General features: G+C 40.6%; 1 protein-coding gene across 1 annotated transcript; it reads right to left on the reverse strand.

The window, feature by feature from the left end:
* Positions 1-1,701: 1,701 nt before the first annotated feature.
* Positions 1,702-12,660, reverse strand: LOC136610906 (fetuin-B-like). Its single transcript, XM_066590105.1, has 7 exons — positions 12,415-12,660; positions 9,778-9,900; positions 8,211-8,298; positions 7,946-8,112; positions 6,691-6,804; positions 4,804-4,890; positions 1,702-2,493 (listed from the first exon to the last, which is right to left on the reverse strand). Exons 1-7 carry the CDS (start codon positions 12,607-12,609, stop codon positions 1,837-1,839), a joined length of 1,431 nt encoding a protein of 476 aa, XP_066446202.1. The 5' UTR covers positions 12,610-12,660; the 3' UTR covers positions 1,702-1,836.
* Between the last annotated feature and the right edge of the window lie 3,579 nt (positions 12,661-16,239).

Here is a 16,239-nt window from a genome sequence, read left to right on the forward strand (position 1 = left end):
AGGTGACACAGGGGGACTGCAGGAGACAGGAGAAGATCAGCGGGGAGAAAATGAGGTAAGTAGACTGCCTGCAAGAAATAGGTGAGTATAGAATGTTTTTTTAATGACAGTCTAGGGGAGAACATCTCCATTATATGTTGATGTAGATAGGCACCATATGGCAAGATATAAAGTGCCTGCAACTCTGTACTATAGAATGCTTTAAACTCTAGGTGCTACCATACAGGGTCTGTGCATACTGGCTCTTCTATGTGCCTAAGACCTAAGCCTAAAATTACATGATAGGAGTATTCTCAAGATCACATTGGTAGCTCAGTGTGTTTTATATATGAAATCAGTAAACTTTGCGAGTACAGCCATTTTTGAAAAACCCCTAAACATTCCATCCCTTTTTCCTGTTTACTTTTGGTTGCTCTTGGAAATGTCCTCCAGTAGTTCTCCGCACTGGTCGAGCATGCTCAGTTCATCCTGCCTTTACTTATATGTAATTGCTGTGTCCCTACCTTCAGCACACAAGGTAAACATCTGCAGAGCAGACAGTGTCTCTGTTCTCTCTCTCTCCTGTGTTCAGTAAGCACAACAAACCCTCCCCGGACAAAAAGTTAACCCTTTATTATGCTCAAGTACAGTTGCATGGGTATTATCAGGGCTGTGTGAGATACGTTTTGCAGATCACCCTTCTTCCTCCTCTCACACTGGTTCTACTGACTGGCTTCTCTTACCCTCCTCACACTGTATAAATCAGTGATTTGCAACCAGGGTGCTGGGGCACCGCTGAAACCGGCTAGGTATGCCACAACACTCACGATCAGCAAGTCAGAATTAGGTACATTCAGGATTAATTAGCTGCTAGTCATTAGCACTACGAGAAGTGGGATGAGAGAAAACACTGCTTGTGAACTCCACCCATTACATACAGTCATGTTGCTGTATTTCTATCTGTATTTATATTCATTGGTTTTATTCCTGCCTTGGGCAAAATCAATTTTTTTTCTTCTGTCCAATAGAAAATAATACCAATGAATACAAATACTAATGAACTAATGATGGGCTATGGATGAATCTGCATTTCAATAACTTTCCTTAGACTTTAATGGGCGTGTCACATCTGTAAAATTGATGAAAGTAGTGCATGCTGCATTTTTCAAAAATGTGTGTTAATAGGTTAACAGAATTTCATAATCTCCCTACTACAGTCCACATAACATGGTGGAACAAATATGGATTTGAAAAACGCTTGTCTGAAACAGACCTTACATTCATGTTCTTGACCTAATTAAGGAATATACTAAACCCTAATAATCGACCTAAGCCTAATATTTCCAATTTTTGTGGTATCAGAATGCCGCTGTCTTAGGGTCATATTTGACTCCGGTCTTTCCTTCAATCAATATATTTAATCACTTTCACACTTATGTCACCTGCACCTCAAAAACATCTCTGCCCTTTTCTTACCGTGAATGCATCAAAAATGCTTTTAGTTGTTGTTGCCCATATCCATTCTCAGCTAATTACTGGTCTTCGCTCTACTAAACTCTCCCCGCTCCAATCCATCCTGAATACAGCAGACAGGCTTTTCTTTTTGACCAGCCACAACTCTGATCCGTCATAGGACGGATCTGTTTTGGTAATTATCTAATTTTCCCTCCCACATTATGAAACAAGAAAACAAAAACCTGAAATGAAACCCAAACACAAATGTAAGTGTAAATTCAGTTTTAACCTTTAGAAAATAGGATTGTGACAAATGCTGGTATTTAGTTTAGAAATGTGTATGGTTGCTCTTTTTCACATTTGGCTAGCACTGCATTCTTGTAGATGTGTTTGCGTTCCAAATTAGACAAATAAAAGATCTTGAATCATTTTTGGTAATTCTACCAGTGGTTCACCAGGACATGTACTCAGCTTTGAATGTTCACTTGGGAATTCAATATTATCGTGCTTTCCAAACTTTCCACGTTTTCCAGGGTGTTCTCGTGGAGGAGGTAGGCGGACAATGGTTGGAACTGGCACACTGGGTTGATCACCAGATGGATAGTAGATCTGAACTGATCCTTTTGATCTTTTCTCAAAAGGCTTCTTATCGGTATGTTCTTCAGAAGAACTGCCATCTTTGGTATGGTTGTGATGATCATGACCATGATCATGACCATGATCGTGATGGTGATGGTGATGGTGAGGATGAGGATGTGATGGATCATGAGGGTGACTGTCATTGTGGTGATCATGATCATGATGGTGATGATGGTGATGATGATGGTGAGGAGGAGGATGATGATGACCATGTCTACAACGATGATGCTTGTGACCTTTGTGGTGTCGGCAGTGCCCATGCTTGTGATGCTCGCATTTGGTAGGTGCAGCTTCGCCTTGTCCAGCCTCTGCATTACCTTCCTGTTTCACTTCGGTCTCACCAGGATGAGATTTATCTTGCCCTTCTTTAGTTTTTGGGCTATCTGGTCCATGACCACAACGTTTGTGATCGTCATCATCCTGAAAATGAAAAATATATTGTGCATTTGTTTGTAAAAAAGTACATTAAGGTAATAAATAAATAAATAAGGCAATTTAGCATTCATTCACACTACCCTTAGGCTGCCTGGACACGGGCGGGTGGGACCCCGCATGCGGGATTCCTGCAGCGGAGTTCGACCCGGTGCCCGGACGGTGACCCCAGCTTACTGCTACGCCAGCCTTCTGCTCTACTGTGAATTTGCTGGTCGGAGTGCCAGCCAGCACACGCACAGTACAAAGGACGCTGCGTCGTCACTATGGTGATAATGCGGCTCCTGACTTCAATGGAAGCCGTCCATGCGTAGCATGCACAAAATCGCAGGATGTTGCAATTGATTTCCCCTCGTTGGCAGGAAATCGCATTTTCTCATAGCATGCTATGGGCTGGATTTGCTGCTGAATCTGAAGGCGGAATCCCACTTCAGGTTTCACAATGCAAATCCGCCCACATGCTGAAGGCCTTAGTCTATCCAGCTCATATCTGTTTTTGGTTCTGCCATAGTGACAGAACAACAGAAATAAATGTTTCAATTTTTTTCCAATTTATTTCAATGGGGTTTTTGTTTTCACACTTCGCTTTGCTTTTAGTCTGCTAGGTTTTCACTTTTTCGCCAGAAAAATAGCACTACAGACTGCGCTGTTTGTCAGGTCAAAAAACGAAAGCTAACGGAACAGAAGCAAAATGTGAAAACTGAAACCTCTTTAAAATGGGTATGTATGTATATAAATTTTTGGAAAGAACAAACATTTACACCAATAACGAATCACCGCCCCACTTGACATTAGATAACCTATCATAAAACACATTACCATACAAGTACATAGACGCGCTCACCTAAAGGAGAACATGTGACTCGTGTATAGACGAGTGTGGAGATCAACAGGCGTGGACATCAGCATCTCACATAATGAACTGACCATGCTTACGCCCTATCCAATTACTATTCAAGCATAGCAAGTAACCGAGAAGCAAGAGAAAAAGGAAAAATTCCTCAGCGCTCACACCAATATGTGCATGTAAATATAAGTGAAGAAAGGGTTGAACTTACTCGATGGAGGCGCCTACAGCCCAGGCGCCTCCCAGTCCAGGATTCGCTTATCGCACGGAGGTGACAGCCAGCAGCAGCGGAGGTATTTTCACAGCTTTTATTATATATCATATATGCAGTAGATATACACAACGCGTTTCGGCCTGGAGGCCTTTTTCAAGTGAAAATGTGGACACTTGAAAAAGGCCTCCAGGCCGAAACGCGTTGTGTATATCTACTGCATATATGATATATAATAAAAGCTGTGAAAATACCTCCGCTGCTGCTGGCTGTCACCTCCGTGCGATAAGCGAATCCTGGACTGGGAGGCGCCTGGGCTGTAGGCGCCTCCATCGAGTAAGTTCAACCCTTTCTTCACTTATATTTACATGCACATATTGGTGTGAGCGCTGAGGAATTTTTCCTTTTTCTCTTGCTACATTGTTGTCTCCTTCACTCCGTGAATGGAGTTTCCTCTAGCTGCCGTCTCATCATGATATGAGACCTCTTTGGAGCACCTACAAACCCTTGGCTCTATTTGAGAAGATTGATCTTCAACTATAGCCTACTCTGCAGAATCACTACAGCTTCAACATCTCCGCAGTGAGCGCTCTCCTATCCATACCCTTCAAGTAACCGAGAAGAGCGGTCAGTTATCATGTTGTTGGGTACTGTAATTGAAGGCTCAGCATGCTATGGGGGGTGTTGGTAGATACTGACTCCTCCCTTAATTATGCTGGATCCTTTTTGGATTGGATTGCCCCAAGTTTAGAGATCACTATGAATCTCTTGATGATTTTAACACAATTGCCCTTTAAGGAATTTCTTGTAATTAAAGTGTGGTATATACTTGCAATATGATTATATATGTTTTTTTTTAGTTCCCAAGTATGTGGTTGTATTCAGCAGCTGCTAGGGCAAGTACACAGGTACTCAATAAGACTGCTACTCGATCGAGCCTTAAACGAGCGTGTTCGCTCATCTCTAATTGGCATCCAATGCATCAGATCGCAGTATATATCATCCGGCCTTGAAAACAGTTGGCTGATATACGCTCGTGGGAAAGAGGCCTTAGTCTGGATTTTTTTTTTAACCTGCCATAGACTTCTATTGCAGCTTTCTGCTTAAAACACTCATGAAAACGAGCCCACTGAGTTTCACATGCGCAAAAATGTGCACAAACACGTTAGTCTGTTTCAGTCCTTAATGATATGTTGAGGTCAAATTATAATTATCTATTCAAAGCACGTATGCAACTTACTTCTGGGTCGTAGATTTCACAGGTCACTTTGAAGATTTCTTCGCGCTGAGGGGTGTGGTAGGTGTTACCTTTGCAGTAGCCAACATGCTGTAGAAAAGAACACACCAGTTATGTTTGCTGTTTATAATGTGGAAAACAAAGCTCAGAAGACATGCCTTGTAATAGTACATTTATCTGTTTTTTAGGGGGGTTGCAACAAGATTTTTAGGTTCTCGAAGCATTCATTATGATTCTACCATATATTTTTACTTTGTTATTACCCACCTACTATTTGACAACACATGCCATGCTGAAACATATGATGAAATAGACTGCCATATGTTGGCACAGTCAAATTGCATTTTTTGTGAAAAAACACAGTTTGAAGCTGACATTTACCCCTTAAGTACCAGGGTGTTTTGTACCTGAATGCGTCAGGCACTTTTTCATATGAAGCTCAGTTACAGGGGAAAACATCCCCTTGTGGTGGCAGTAGTCACCAACAGAGCTGATCTGGATCTACTAGGACCCTGCAGTGCTGCCTTGGCAGGGGGTACGCAGCCAGTACATGATGACCGGGTCCAAAAGCGAAAGTAACATTTCTGCTTTTACACTTCACTACATAGCACTCATTGAGCGCCATGTAGTCTATAAAGGAGAAGGCAGAAGTGGTTAAAATTCCTTCTGCCTTCTCCTCCTAAATTGCAAGAACTTTAATCCCACTACATATTTTTACTATCGGCCGGGATTAAAGCCCAGGACCAAGCACCGCAAATTAATGGTGCTCGATACTTAAGGGGTTAAACACAACCTCAGAATTAACCGCTTTAACAAACTCAGCAACAACTCCTAGCTTTGTAACATACATAGGTTGGCATGACCAAAACCAGTAGTAATCTTTTTAGTTTTCAGTAGATTATTTTTGTATGATAAGTATGTCTATTGTGATAGGATACAGGGACTATTTTGTCTATCCAGTTGGTAAGATAGAACAGTAAACTCATAATCTTCCCTGAGTGGTGGTTAAAGGGGTCATCCGGTTGTAAACTATTAATGGCCTATCCTCAGGATAAGTTACCATTAGTAGAATGTTGGCGTCCGTTGCTTGGAATGCTTGCTGATCAGCTGCTTGCTGGGCCAATGTGGTTGTGCACTGAGCTGATTTCTGCAGGAAGCAGACATCTCCATTCCCACTGCAGTGGCCAAGTTTGGAATTGCAGGCAAACTTCCCATTCATTTCAATGAGAACTTGACTTACAATACCAAGCCCAGCCACTAGAGCAAGAACAGAGCTTTCTGCAAAATTCAGTTCAGTACACGAGTGCACAGGTCCAGTGAGCAGCTGATCGAGAAGTAGGCCTGGAAACTAACCTCCACCAATCTACTACTGATGACCTATCCTGAGAATAGGCCATCAATAGTTTACAACCAGACAACGTCTTTAAAGCTCATTAGCTCTATGGCTGTGTGGATGGTATTTGGAAAAATTGAATTCTGACCTCTATAAAGATAGGCTGTGATATTAATCTGCACTCAGATTTGCGCTTCACAATGCAATGACGCTCAAAATTGGGGATATACTTCTACTTTCAACTTAAATAATGTAAATTTCAGTTGACGCACGCCAATGTTTTTAGAGAATCTGTGCTTCCTTCAGATTCAGCAAACTTTTACTACTATATCAATTCGCCAATTCGCCAACTACATATAAAGTTTAAAAGCCAGAGGAATTCATGTAACAGCCAAGTAGAAACCAGTTTCCTGCACTTCTTCCTAAAACACAATCTAAGGTTTCACCAAAGGTGCTTTGAAAAGTCACATTTACAATTCTTACCGCTGTATTCTGTCATATCAAATAAACTGACAATTTTATGAAGACTGTTCAGAATATGACATACTAGAACTTACTGCTTCATGGTCTTTCAGGGACTTGCAATCAGCAAGATTTACATCAGGTTGTGTCTTCAGGCACTCAGTTTCCTTTATGGTGAATTGAAACAAGTAAGATTGTCCAAACACATACTGTAAATAAGTGGAAAAGAAAAATGCAAAGATTATGTTCAAGGCCGTCATAATAGGATTGTTTATCACTCTTCACTGCATATTATAACTAAGTTTACTGTACATTGTTTAGTAGACTATATGGGATGCTCAATGCTAATCTGTTTCTTTTCTGTTATGCAGTTTTGTAATTACTGTATATTGGTCATCTCCTCTTTTCCCCTCCAGGCTGGAGAGGAAATTATAGAGGTAATAAGACAGTGGAAGAAAACCAAAGTATTCATATATAGTATCATTAGAGATGAGCGAGTCTACTCGGTAAGGCAGTTACTCAAGCCAGCATCGCTCTTCTCGAGTAACGGCTTAGTGATCCGAGCAGGCTCAGGTGGGCTGCATGGGGGTTTGCCGGGGGGAGCGAAGCGGGAGGAAGAGGGAGAGATCTCTCCCCCCCCCCCCCTCGCTCGAGTAACTGCCTTACCGAGTAGGCTCGCTCATCTCTAATTATCATCGAAATTGCTTCTGTTTTCAGTCACTGTGATAGTTGTAGGCATCGAAATATATGTACATACGTGTCCATATGGGTACCGTGTCTGAATGATTGACAATGCAATGTACACAGCTTTCCCCATACTTCATGCATCCTAATGCACTTCACATCTGTACAAACACATATACTGGTTGGTGACCGGTTCATACAGCTCTATGTGTACTAACATATCTAATAAAAGATGGCTAGACCATTGTATAAAAGAAGAACTTTTGCCTCTTGTGTCATCCCTGTTTCCTCAGTTCCATTTATTTAGTCTGAACTATAGGTTTGTTACTCAGTAATGTCTGGTTTTGTTTGTACATGTACGCTTTAAAATGTAAAGTACCGCAGAATATGTTGGCACTATATAAAAAAAGGTTAAAAAAAAACACCCAATGGATGTGTCTACATCAGCTCTTTTTTTAGGATATGTTGACATATGGCATTCTGGCATTGATTTTTGCTTTATTTTTTTTTCTTGCTGATTTGTCTAAAATTTACTGAAAAATATTATAAGTAATGTAAAAATAGCCACCGCCACATATGACCATACCCTAAAAGTGTCATATAACTGTACCCGCGATTATGGGGTTCAGTTGGTATACGGATGCATACATTGTATCTCCATCTTACCTGTGTTCTCACTCTTTCGATATCGTCCACTTTGAAATGGTGTGTCTCATTGCTGTCTTTATTGAATTGTTCAGCCAGGTGATCAGCCTTTGCTTTAATATTGGAGTTAATATCCGTGACTAGAAGAGGGCAGTCCGGACACATACTAACAATGGCACTAGGAGGAACTAATAATAATAGCGTCATTGAATGAGTACAACAACCAGTATCCTCCAATGTCCACCCAAGATTATATATACCGTACATTTTCTCATGTTGCTCTTACCTGTTCCAAGGGTGCAGTTGTAATTTAAGAGTTTAAGTATTCTCCATGGCCTGGCTATGAAAACAGTGCCTTTACAGTGGCCAAATACCTAGGACATAAAAGTATGGCATTTGTATATGCATTTCTAGAAAGGTAGGTTTGGATTATTAATGAACGTGTAGAGTGTTGTAAATATTGCTGCTCAGATTGTTGTCACAATGACCCCAAATGCCAAATATGCATGTTGATGACTAAGAAAATGTAATCCTAATCCTAAAACGTGTTACAGGGGTTGTCCAATATTTTCACATTGGCGGTGGGAGAGGAATGATGTAAAAAAGGTTAACAGATAATTCACACACTGTCTTCTGCTTCCTCACCACTGCTTCCATCCTCCCGGGCAAGGTTTGTTTAGTTTGGGTGCAGTTGTCATGTGCTTGATTACCACATGACTGCCATAGCCATTGATCTGCCCTCAATGGAAAGTCATCCGTGACGTCCCATATGCAAGACTGGGCTGATTAACTACACAACCATGTGACCTGTATATGGGATGTCACTGGAGTCAGATGACCTGGTGATGTTATGGGTCCAATGGCACTGTTTGAGGCAGTAGGGTTAAGTTACAAAAAATTAATTCAGGAAACCTCTTTGAGGGTGCATTCACATGAGCATATGCGTACATAGGTGCGCATAAAACCACGCACCCACGTACGTGCACAAACATGCATGTTTGCAGATCTGTGCCCATTGCCTTCAAAGCAATGAATGACCAAATGCTGCCTGTAATTGAGTGAGTGCTGTGACTAATCACAGGCAACACTCAGCTGTCATTCAATGAATGGCTAAGTGCTGACTGTGATTGGCTGAGATTTAAAATCCCCACCTGCTGAAAGAGCTTTAGAGCAGTGCTGGGAGAGGACAGGCTGGACGTGCCTGAGCCCTGGGAGCTGAGGAGAGATGAGTATATATTTTTTCATTTTTTACACATTCTATGGATGATTTTCAGGGAAGGGCTTATATTTAAAGCCTTTCCCCGAAAATCACTGCAGGGCTTGCCGGTAGCCCATTGCTTTCAATGGGACTGCAGAAGCGCCAGTCCCATTGAAAGCAATGGGAGAACATCGCAATCCTCTGCCACAGCTGTCAGAGCTGAGGATAAAGAAATCCTTTGTCACAGCTGTGGCAGGGGATTCTTTACTCCCCGTGGAGAGTCCCATTGGCACTGTGCTGTCACATTGTCTAGTGACAAGGGGACTCCCCACTGGGGAATATTGACACGCACCATGGACCTATGGTGTACGCATGTCCTATGTTTTGCAGGTACGTGCGTTTGCACATCTGTAAAACACAGACATATGAACACACCATAGGGAACCAATGGTTTTAATCGAGGCGTGGTTTTGTGCGCACCTATGTACGCACATAAACACGCCCATCTGAATGCAACCTTAGTCAGTTATAAACTTAAAGTCCTTTCTAAATATTTGTCATCCTGTTTTTTTTCTTACATAGTGTTTATTACTAACTCTTCTATAATGTAACATGTAACATGGCTCGTTGGTGGCACTCATGTTGAAATACTCACAGTTTCATGAGCTGGAATGTCATGGGTACACTCTTTCCATGTTTTTCCACTCAAGACATGTTGATCGGTTTCTATCACATCCATTTCCACATAATAGATGAATCCTGCATGTACTTTCTCTGACTGAAATTAGAAAATAGCAAAATGAGCACATATAACTATAAGTAATTATGTAACTGTACTAATGTTATTGCCATTACAGTATTCCCAGACTTCTAAGCACCAGATTACTTTATATCACTGTATGTAGATTTGCCATTCAGGAGATAAACCTAGTCACCCATTTAATCCCAGAGGGAAATATAAGAGCAACTATTTGCTGTAGTCACTTTGTACAAAAAAGGAAAAAGAGAAGAAAATATGAAATAGCTAAAAAAAATGTTTCTTTTTTTATTATTTTTTAATGGATCCCACCAAAATCAATGGGGGTCAGCATAAAAATATCTAATGGCTATGGCAAGCGTGAGAAGTTATTTTCACTCAACATTTTGGTTTGCACATACTGTAAAATATTTTCCAATGGTAAATCACATGGTTGCATATTTTTTACTAAAAAAGGTACACTTTTTGTACCAATTCTGTGGGTACATTTTTTTTTTTAAATGGGAAAAAAAATATTAATGTATGCAGTAAATTTGTAAAGTCACCTCATAAACTTTCCTTATAGTAAAACGTATACGTTACGTACCCTTTTTTTTGCTTAACAATTAGGCCTCTTTCACGTGACAGATGTTTTGTAGCCTGAAAGAGCCCATTGGAAACCATGGGCTTCACATATATGCGTTTTATAAGGATGGATTCAGACAAACGTATTTGCAGAGCCATATCCGCATGTGAAATGCTCGCCTATACAATGCGACGAAGCGATGCCTTTGACTCCGATAGATTAGTTCAGACTAACATATTTTTTCAGCGCAAAATCTTCGTCCACGAAAATATAGGTCCTCTTCTATATTTCTCCGTGTTACACAGAAAGCTGCCATAGACTTCTATGGCAGCTCCAAAAAAAGGGAGGGGGAGGGAGTTACGTTGCATACAACGCTGGGAAAAGAGGATAGCTGGCCCTAATTGTGAACCCAAATGAACTTCTAGCACGGATGTATCCACCTGCTTTTTGTCATATCCCAATCTCGTTCATGCGAAAATATTTTTTGTACCGGTGAACTTGTCTGAATAAGCCCTAAATTGTCCAAAAATAGTTAATGTGATTATGCCCTTAGGTCGGACTCACATGAGCGTAATTTAATTGCGTATTATGCACGCAATGTGCGCGTGCATAATGTGCAGTGAATGGAGTCAATGAAAGAGCATTGATTTCCATTGATCCACTCACACGTGTATATTCATTGCACATAATACGCTTGTAAAAAAGAACGCAGCATATTCTTTTTTACCGCATATTACGCGCGATAGAGCCCTATTGTTCTTTATGAGTGCGTACGAAAACGCTGTACATATGCAATTACCATTTTGTTGTGTGTAAACAGCACAAAGCTGCAGCAAAATCCACATTTGTAGCATATAGAATTTGCTGCCGATTTGCCACAGAATCCAGTTGTATTACGTTGAAAAAGGTGAAATCCACAACATAAGTTGATATGCTGAGGATTTTAAAATTTGCACCGCAACATCAGTTTTCTTCTTTGCTGATTATTCATATTCAAAGTTTTGTGCTCTAATCAAGCAAAATGTGATATATTAACATTGTTTATATTTAATATGTAGGGTACATTCACACTTAGCTGATTTGCAGTGGTGGATCTGCAACAGTGTTTTCCCTTTTAATTTAACTCAATTGAAAGGGGTGTAGATCTGCACAAAAATCCACAGCAAATCAGCAACATGTGAATGCACCCTAATGTTTTTTAAAGACTTTATATATATATACCTTGTTATTTGTATAACGGCCGCCTATTCTATAGCGCTTTCAAGTAATTACAAGTAATACCCCTCACCAAGCTGAGTACTTATTTTACTGACCTTGGAAGGATAGAAGGCTGAGTCAATCTTACGCTGGCTACCTGAACCATGTGGGGATTGAACTCACAACCTTCAGGTCATGAGCGAGAGCTTTGGACTGCATTTCTGCTGCCTTAGCACTCTGCACCACATGGGGCTTATACATATATATTGATGACCTATTCTGATTATAGGTTATCAACATCAGACCATTAGTGGTCCAACATTGGTGCCCCTATCAATTGATTGGTTGTCGGAGCCCCGATGTGACAAAATTAGCACACCTCTGTAACTATGTAGAGGCCCAGAATGGCATTGCAAGTTCAGTCTCAATTGGGCTGAGCTTCCAGTACTATTCTGAGCCATTGCACAGTGTAGGGAATTGTGCTAGTTCCATCGTACAGCGGCTCCAACAACCAGCTAATTGGCGGGGGTGCTGGTGTTGAACTACTACAGTCTGATATTGCTAACCTAACCTGAGGATAGGTCAGCAATGAACAATAGGAAAGCATCCTGGAAGCACCTTTTATTTTATATAAATGTAGTAATGGTATTATTTATCAAAATGCTACAGGTTTGCCTTCTTCCACTATGTATTTTTATATCCATATAGTTAAACATGACAATGAGATACAAATCAATGTTTTTTTATATCATGTTTATAGGATAGTCACTCACCTGCTGCTGGATGACAGATACAGTTCGAACTGGTTTTAACACAAATCCCTCATCTCGTTCTTCATTAATGAGGTCCATTGCCACTCCTATTTCAAATTCTGTTTCATTGCAGTTTAGGGGGATTTTACTGGGAAAAGGAGGGCTTGTGGCTGAACATAGTGACACCAGTAAGGCTACTACAAAAAGCTGCTCCATGTTGATCAAGCACTGCAAGCAAATGCTTGGCCTGATTGACCATTTCACTCCAAAAGCCTTGTATTATATAGTCTTTAATTATGGACCCTTGCTTTTCTCCTTGACCTTTTTGTTAGAGAACTACAAATAAAAGGTAAATGATTATGAGGATGCAATGCTGATATGCAGAATAGGTCAGTGTCCTGAATATTTATTTTATTTATCTAACTGACTTGCTCAACTGGATTTCTTAAGCAACCAGTCAACAAGACAAACCACTGATGCCAAAGAAAAAAAATGACGCAAGGATTGTGACAGAGGCATTAGATGTACAAATGATTTATTATTCCATTTACTAAGGATTTAAATAGAAAGAAAAGTTATTGATACTGACAAATAGGCCCAGTGGCCATAATGATGCACTGATGTACATTGACTGAATTAGATTAATGTGATCTTCCAAACCACGTGATTCCATTTAAGGCGTATTCTCCTTTCCAAAGGCCCTGCTCTGGTCCTTGTGAGTGATTCTGGAAGCGCCTGTAGTGGTCATGTGATGTTCATACACAGATGCACACTGAGGCTGATTGGCTTGGTGGTGACATGAGCAATGAACGGCACATGACCACTGCAGTTGTTTGTGGGATCAGACCGGCACAGGATGGAGCGTTGGTGCTATCCCTTGAGGAGGGAGGAGTGGGCGGTAAGGTGGCATTGGAAAAGTGAGTATGGTTTTCTCTCTTTAACTGCCCTTTTTAATGTTGGGAAACCCCTTCAATACAAAATTATGGAGTAATCAGTTTAAGAATTAAATCTAGGCAACAGGAGATCCAAACAGAGAAATCAAGGATTCAAGGGTGAGGATAAAGGTGGATTCACAAGTAAAATACTGTATATTAAGCTCATTAATAATAAATAGTTTACAATGTAAGAAAAGGAAAATCATTTAGCATTATCAGCCAAAGAACTTTAATCCAACCACATTGGAAATTAAGCTGATTCAAGAAAGGTTGGATATGGGGAAAGCACCGGGTAAACTGGAATAGGAAGATGTCTCAGTTACAATCATTTCTTCCAATCTCATAATGTGACTGAATTCAGCAACTCATTGTACCCTAGTGGGAGGGGTATCTGATTTCCACACTATAAAGATAATTTAATGAATTGGGGAGGAAATGATGCAACATATTGCATTTCACCAAGTTTATAAGACTTTTAGGATTGATAATAAGGCCATTTCTAAATCGGGTAAGTTGAACATCTGTATAGAAAATATGATTCTATAGACACCTTATATCATCCCAGAGAGGCTTAAGCTTGGGACAGTTTCACCAGTTCCTTTCTACGTGTTGTGATTGTTACATTCTAACATCTAAAGGATTGGGAAGTAAACACAAAATGTAATCAAACTGGTCTCTTGCATCATTTTGTGAGACTGTTGTAACTATTTTCCTAAATTTGATTTAAAAAATTATATTTTCTGAGATACTAAGAAAGCCTTATCTCATTCTGAAATGCTAAGAGTTCTACCTAGCTCCTGTTCTCAAGATGTAGAAGAATTTGTTTGACCCAGGAGCAGCAGGCTACATATCACAGAGACAGCATGACAAGGAAGTGAGGATTGTGTTCATAAGACTTAAAATATCGTAAGAGGACAGAATAGTGCCTTTTCTGTAGTGGCTCATTTGATAAACTATCAAGGCTTGAAATAAGAGAAACATGTACCTTTGGGAGATAAACCATTCAACAAAATATTTCATTATTTCAGATTGCCTTTAGTGTGGACCATGCTAAAAACATGTACCTTCCTCGCTGTGGACACGCTAAAAATGCTCACTGTTGCCCATATCTACTCTCAGCTCGATTATTGCAACTCGCTGCTGATCGGCCTCCCCTGCACCAGACTCTACCCTCTCCAATCCATCATGAATGCGGAGGCCAGGCTCATCTTCCTGTCTAGCCGCTACTCGCATGCCTCTGCCCTGTGCCAGTCACTGCACTGGCTGCCTGTCAAATACAGAATACAACTTAAACTCCCTGCCTTCAATCCACCATCCAGTCCACACCTTTCGCTCCGCTAATTAAATCATATTAAGTGCCCCTTTAATTCGAACCTTTCATTCCTGCCTCCAAGACTTCTCGAGAGCCGCACCACTCCCGGGGAACACACTACCAAAAACTATCTGGGCAATCCATGACACATAAAACTTCAGGCATGCTCTAAAAATGCATCTCTTCAGGGAGGCATACCATATACCCTAAACCAAACCCCTCTGAACTGACTGCAATCCCTGCCAGCCGCAATCAACCACTCACTGTAGTCATACCGATTCAGCCACCACACGGCTTAATATCTGACCATTGTCTTTGTGTATAACATCCCTCACTCTGCACATCACCAGCCCCTTTACTTCTGTATCACCCCATTATTTGTAGTATGTAAGCTCGTTGGAGCATAACCCTCACCCTTATTGTTTCCATCAATTGCTTACTACATGTGACAGTGGTTCTTGCATCCTTTTTTTTGCATCTGTTCTTCCCTGTCTTGTAAGCGCTACAGAATATGTTGGCGTTATATAAATAAATATTATTATTCCTGTCTCCAGAGTGCACTACAAATAACTGTGCGACTGGCACCCTATGGAAGCCTGATCGATGTGCAGATGTAATACTAAGCAACCCCACCTTCCTTTATGAATGGTAGTCGTGTGTCTGTTCATCAATACTTTGTGCCTGTGCAACGTCCCTCATTTAGCATTTTCCTTTTTCTACATGCTGCTGGTTATTAGTGCTTGAGCCTGCAGTTGTATGTTTTTATTGGTAAATATGACATTTTCTGCAGTCCACCTTCTCACATGGCAGGATTGCAGCGGGTGTTCCGCAAGCATTCCACAGTGACCAAATCCGCACCTAGATGGTGTCGATTTGGTGACATTTTTACTTGTCAAACAGCTGCAGAATTTAGCCCTTGAATTTCAAGGGTTGAATTCCACAGCATGGATAGACATGCTCGGGATTTAGAATCTGGATCGTTTTTTTTTGTAAACGCAGATGATATAACATAAAAATCATTTTTTAAAATACCCTCCACATGGCTTGTATTGAAAACCCTGAACTATGTTTTACGCTGAAGCACTGCATTTCAGAGAATACAAAGGGGTTGATTCGTTAATGGTGCCTAATAGTTGGACAGTGCAAACTTAGACTAGCCAGCCTTAATATGTAATATTTTTATCACAGTGTCTCATGCTGGGTGATAAACCTGGCACATCTTTAGACTGTCTAGTCTAAAACTATATCACCTATTAGTTTAGTTTAGTTTTATGTCCGTTTTTTCAACACATTCTGACACATTTTTGGCACACACAGTCACCTTTAGGCTTGCCCCCCTACAAAGTCATACCTCCTTTCCATTAAGCTATGCCTCTTTTGGGAACACCACAATTAAATGTTTAAAAGTATCTAAAACACATCATAAGTGTGGTGCAACACATGCAAAACAGTTCTTTTGTACAATTTGCACTAGAAAATTGACAAACTTACAAAATTTTCCCATAGTATTAAAAAGGTTGAGCTGGAGAAGAAGTATCCGCTTGATGGCTTCTCTTCTTACTGGCTAAGTCACAGTGCATCAGAGCGACATATAATTCA

This window comes from Eleutherodactylus coqui, chromosome 1 (assembly GCF_035609145.1).
Source record: "Eleutherodactylus coqui strain aEleCoq1 chromosome 1, aEleCoq1.hap1, whole genome shotgun sequence".
NCBI classification, from domain to species: Eukaryota; Metazoa; Chordata; class Amphibia; order Anura; family Eleutherodactylidae; genus Eleutherodactylus; species Eleutherodactylus coqui.